The 6247-nt window shown below is 33.0% G+C and overlaps 1 protein-coding gene across 1 annotated transcript; it reads left to right on the top strand.

Moving 5' to 3' along the window:
* Positions 1-802: 802 nt before the first annotated feature.
* Positions 803-5378, top strand: LOC142609888 (strigolactones hydrolase CXE15). The gene is made up of 2 exons (XM_075781615.1): positions 803-1568; positions 4702-5378. Exons 1-2 carry the CDS (start codon positions 895-897, stop codon positions 5006-5008), a joined length of 981 nt encoding a protein of 326 aa, XP_075637730.1. The 5' UTR covers positions 803-894; the 3' UTR covers positions 5009-5378.
* The last annotated feature ends 869 nt before the right edge of the window (positions 5379-6247 follow it).

Raw genomic sequence — 6247 nt, 5'->3', positions numbered from 1 at the left:
CAGTATAAGTGCTTGTGGGATGTGGAGGCAAGGGCTATGGTTCAAGTCTCCATTTTCAAGAGGGGGTTTCACACGCATATACACCTAAATTAGGATAAAGTAAAATTTCTATCTTGTACAAAAAAAAGTAATAAAATTAATAATGGTTTTTGGATTTTATTTATTTATTATGATATTGATGTGATACTAATCACTTTCAAAGTATTGTCACATTAGTTTATAAGCCTTCAGAATAATTAGTAGAAGCTTTATCATTTTTGTTGTTGATATTTTATTAATACTGATTTTAAAATTAAAAAAAAATCATTTATACTTTTGGCCTAAGGTAAACTCCTGGCTCCCTCCCTAATTTTACCATATCTTATATTTGTATGATTGGCTCCCTCCCTAATTTTACCATATTTTATATTTCTATGTCGGTATATGAACTAATGCATTTATCTCAAAAAGGAAAAAAAAAAAAAAAAAGAACTAATGCATAGGTTAAAAGAATGAACAAAGTGATCATATTTTAGAGTTGAGAACCCCTCATCTAAGCCAATTTCAGCCCTCGAAACTAACAATACAATAGCCACCACTCCCATCTATGGTCCATATTCAATATAATAAGATAAACCACTTGTCATGCACACATATGACACCACATTCATTTAGCCAAAATAAAAATGACACCACATTCAAATTCAATAATGTCCTCCCAAATTTACACAATCACCCCCAACATTTTCACACTATCACTACTTTCTCCCACTCCTTCCTTCCCTACTTATACCCTCACATTCGATCTCTATATTCCATACACAAACACAGCACAATCAACCTACGAAAACCAAACAAATAAACAAACAAACAAACAAACCAACCAACCAACCAACCAACCTTGACACAGAAACTATGGGTTCACTCCCTCAAATAGTAGAGGACTGCATGGGAGTTCTCCAACTTTTCAGCGACGGCTCCGTTTTCCGTTCTGAAAACATTAATTTCAAAGACCCTGTTGTCCACGACAACTCTGTCCTCTTCAAAGACTGTCTCTTTGACGAAAAACTAAACCTCCATTTGCGTATGTACAAGCCCACCTCAACAGAAATCAATGGTAGTATTAACACTAATAAGCTCCCCATCATTGTGTTCATCCATGGTGGTGGCTTCTGTGTTGGCTCACGCACGTGGCCCAGCTCTCACAACTGCTGCGTCCGCCTCGCTTCCGGGCTTGACGCGCTCGTCGTTGCGATTGACTATCGCTTGGCACCCGAGCATAGGCTTCCGGCTGCTATGGATGATGCAGTGAGTGCAGTGAAGTGGTTACAGTGGCGGCGGAGCCAGAATTTAAGTGATGAGTGGTGGAGTTGTGCGTTTGACTTTGACCGGGTTTTCATAGTGGGAGACTCGTCAGGAGGGAATATTGCCCACCATTTGGCGGTCGGGTTCGGGTCGGGTGAACTGGATCCGGTGGGAATACGGGTACGAGGTTTTGTGTTACTGGCGCCGTTTTTTGGTGGAGAGGTTCGGACAAAGTCAGAGGAGGGGCCATCTGAAGAATTGTTGACCTTGGAGATACTTGACAGGTAATTAATTATTTTTGTAAAATCGCTTTTACCATCACAAATAGATTTTTGTTAATTTTTTTTTTTAATTTTAAATTTTAACATTTCTGTTTATCAAGTTCATCTTTTTGTTTATTGTCGTTAAAATTGATACCGTGCACATGTGTCATTAAAATTAATACTATTCACATATGTGATTTATTGGGCTTAACCGTAATTTGATAGACGAAAATGAATGAAAGATAATAAAGATGAAGAAAATTATTTTTTAAGGACCATTCATCCCAATTTGAAGGATGTAATTTAGATTTTGCTTTTACTTTACAGCTTTACTGCCTCATATTTTGGTCTACATGCTTATGAACCTTTGACATGCAATTTGTAATTGTCGTTGCCACTTGCTATTAATAGTAGATATTAAGAGAAAAAAAAAAAGAATATTTCTTTGGGTAAGTTTGAAAACAAGGGAGAAAGAACACATATTTTATGACAATATATGGACAAAGTAGTTAATGTCCTTTTTCATTTTTTGAGCAATAGTTAGAAAAAGTAGCTCATGTCTTGAGACCATTTGATTAAGGCAAGAAGGAAATCATTTCATGTCATTTATCTCAAAATTTGTTATTGTTTTATTTAGTGAGAAAAATCTACCCTTAATGTATTACTAAAGAAGGAAAAGATTTAAGACAATTTTTTTTTTTTGTTGATAAATGAGTATTGATCTCGTTTATTAAATCTAGATTTCCATGTAAAAGATGAGTGACACACGTATACTGAAACTTAAAGGAAAAATGAAAAAAAAAGAGTTGAAATAGACTACTAAATAATTTTAGAGATACAACTAAACACACTCGCACATTCAATTTTATAATTCATTGACTTATGTAATTGTGAGTGGTTGATTTTTCTTGAGTTATAGACTAAAAGAGTAATCCTCCAAAATTCTATATTTACATTGTACCTTTCTGCTTGCGGTGGTGGATGGGCAACTACCCTATTCTATTTTTGTGATAATTAAACTGCATAAATTTCAAACATCATGCGAATGATTTAGACTGGTCCGTACATAAAGTTGATGCAACTTGGTAAGTGACCCCTAGGACCTGATGGAAATATACCTATGAACTCTCTATCACTAATGATAGACAGTTCATTAATAACGACATTTTAGTGATTTTTGTTCTCATCCATCTATGGTAATTATTCCTCTGAATTGAACAGCCATTTATAAGTGCCTTTCTATAAGTGTTTGGAGTATCTTGTTTTCTTTCTTTTGGAATCTATGCTACTCTCTCTCGCTCTCTCTCCTTCTTTGTTTTGTTTTTTTGTTTTTTTTTTTGTCACTTACCTTATTACTTAATCTAAGTAGGTATCAAATTTTTGAGAGTGGACAACTAATTTGGAACATCTTATTTAAACAGATTGGATTAGGTATGGTGGGTTACTGATTCGGATTATGCACGTGGATAGTGAAATTTCTATCCAAAAACCACTCCCATGCCATGCATGATGGTCTTGAATTAATTAAGATCATTTGATTAATGCCAAAAGGAAACCATTACATTTTTCACAAAATTTCACTTCTTTAAACACTAGAAATAGTTATTACCCTATTTGCAAGCTTCTGTGTGGATGAGGAGATGATCTAATATTGACCATTAAGTGTGCAAGCAAAATCCAATTTTTAGATCTCTTTCAACCAATCATTTAGATATGTGGCCAAATAGATAATTTTCTCTATTGATAATTTACACATATTTTAGTGGGTTTTGAATTTATGACATTATTAATTATGAGAGGAGAAAGTGATTGAAAATATATTTTTGAATTAAGAAAAAAGTCTCACAAATCTTTCACGTACATTAAAAAAAAAAAAAAAAATCTAGAATATAGTAAGAGCTTAAAGAAGTGATGGGGTTCCAAATTTTAATGAATTCTCTCTCTCTCTCTCTCTCATGATAGTCGGCAAAATCATGTAATATATAAAGGCAACTAGGGGAACTTTCTTTCTTAATTATTTGGAAAAGTCATTTTCTAGTTCTTTCACAAGCTGCTACTTTGACCTTGAATCAGTCACAATAGTACAGGTGTCTTATGATTTTCTTATCTCAAATTCTCTATAATATCTGGGCTCCTCCACTCTCCTTTCCTTTTGAGACTCTCTCTTCTTTTTCTCAATAATATCTGCAAATAATTAATTAAATTTGAATTTAAGAACGTGACCAAATTCAAGAAATTTCAACCCCATAATCATAGTTCCTTAGGTCAAGAATATGGAAGTAAATTAAAACACGTGGCTCATCACTACTGGAGTTTCCTTATAGCACTTTGGTGGTGGTGGTGCCAAAACATGTCGCACCAGCAAACTTAGTAAAAATCATATTAATTAATTTGTAGAGATATGTTACTGTCAGAAACTTTTTAAAGAATCCAATATTGCTTTCTTCACTCAACACAATTTCCATTAAAATCGTATTTCCTGTTATGTATTATCATGTGTGCGTTTGAATAAGATTAAATTTCAATTTATTTACAACTTTTTTTTTGGTATAACTATATTTTTCTTAGTTTATTATTATTATTTTTGAAACTTTGAATAATTTTCTGTATGCATGCATAAGCATAATATGCCTATCGTCATACCAAAACTATTTTGGTGCATAAAATAGTAAAAGCATGACATTAGAAGTGATGAAAGATGTTTCAGTATAACTGGTTGAGAAATTAATTCCTATCCCACTTTAAAATCATTGAAAAGTTGCAAAGCCCTTATCAAAACAAATCTACTTTCAGTAGATATGTTGGGTACTAAATCAGCTATTAAGAAAGCCTGTGATGGATATATCCCCAACAAAAATTCGTTAAATATCTCTTCACCTTTACCAACATATACAAAGCAAGAATCCCTGTACTAATCAGTATTACTCATTGAAATAATGCAAACCCAAATCATTATTATACAACTGAGCCTTATCTTTCTGCATAAAAGGTTATCCAATAAGATTTAAAGAAATTTTCTAAGCAGCAGAACCATTGTATAAGTCTTAGGTATATATATATATATGTGTGTGTGTGTGTGTATCACTCATTTGTAGTTACCAATTTGTAGTCCATACTATTCATACCATACTTGTTTTTACCTTATTCTCAACAGGTTTTGGAGGCTGTCGCTACCAGCAGGTGAAAATAGAGACCATCCATTTGCGAACCCATTTGGACCTGCGAGCCTGAGGCTTGAATCCCTGGCACTTGACCCAATTTTAGTTGTTGTAGGGGGCAGTGAATTGTTGAAAGATAGAGCCGAGGACTATGCCAAGAGGTTAAAAGAACTAGGAAAGAAAATTGAATATGTAGAGTTTGAGGGAAAGCAACATGGTTTCTTCACTCATGATCCGTTCTCAGAAGTTGCAAATGAAGCCATTCAAATTATTAGACGATTCATGCTTGAAAATTCTAACTAGGAGAGTTAGAATCATGTCAATTCAGACTCTTATAATATTTAGTGGAATGTATAAGTATAATGTGTCCGTGTGGGCTATGGAGTGAGTTCCTTCTTGGTTTGGAGTGAGTTTCTTCTTGTGTTTATAAGCCATTGTAAACCTTCTTTGATATCTCAAGTGATGGGCCTAGTATGAACTTTGGTCTTATCTATACCACACGCACCTCGCCCAACCTTGTCATGTGTGGGTCTAGATCAGTTTTACCTTGATATTTTGAGCTATTTGTGACCATTGGATCAGATGTTCAATTTAGATTCCTTTGTAAACGAAATTATTGTGTTGTTGTCGCTATCTCTCTCTCTCTCTGAACAATAACAATGTTATTTTCTTCTCTTGAAAGTGTTCTTTCTCTCCCCGGGCGCACACACACATATGTGTATATATATATTTTGTGCAAATAGTATTCACGCTTGTGCAAATGGTCTTGTTGATTGATTGGAAGGAAAGACATTAATAGAAGGTTGTTCTTGATCCTTTATATGTGGAAGTATGTCTAATACAAAAGTCAACATTATAATCTAATCCTAACAAGGTCGTTTTGCTTGAAAATCAGTTACACTGAGTTTTACTCTGAGTGACACAAATTAACCTTTAAAATACAATACTTTTAGGCTAAACTTGTTTATTTACTAAAATATTTCAATTTAATGCAAATGAAATTGGCCATGACAAATGGATGGTCTTATTCATTTTCTTCCTTAGCATGATTGTAACTTACAAATAATAATAATAATAATAATAATAGAATGATTAAAAATTTTATTCGGTTATTGTAATCTGTAAGTAAAAGAATTAATAACCTCTGGACCGAATGACATGATCTAATGATAAATAAGGTTATATACAATTTAAAATCTTGTGGAATGTACATGTTACATACAATGGAAAAAAAAATACTATAACTGCAGTGGATTAAGATAGAGGCTCTAGTCACAGGGCCGGCTCAACAACTTTGTGGGCCTTAGGTGAAAATTTTAAGTGAGACATTTTTTATATTTAAATATTAATCAAATAATATATATTGAATTTAACTATCAAAAAAAAATTTATAATTAAAAATGATAATTAAACTAAAAATAAAATTTAAAGTATAGAATAATAGAACCTGGTTATTGCAATTTTTCTAAAGTCGTGGCCATTTTAAAGTCTAAACCTGCACAAATAAAAATTAATTTATTACATGGTTCAATAAATTAATGT

The sequence above is a fragment of the Castanea sativa genome, chromosome 9, assembly GCF_040712315.1.
Source record: "Castanea sativa cultivar Marrone di Chiusa Pesio chromosome 9, ASM4071231v1".
In the NCBI taxonomy this organism is placed as follows: domain Eukaryota; kingdom Viridiplantae; phylum Streptophyta; class Magnoliopsida; order Fagales; family Fagaceae; genus Castanea; species Castanea sativa.
This window is presented reverse-complemented; position numbering and strand designations above follow the sequence as displayed.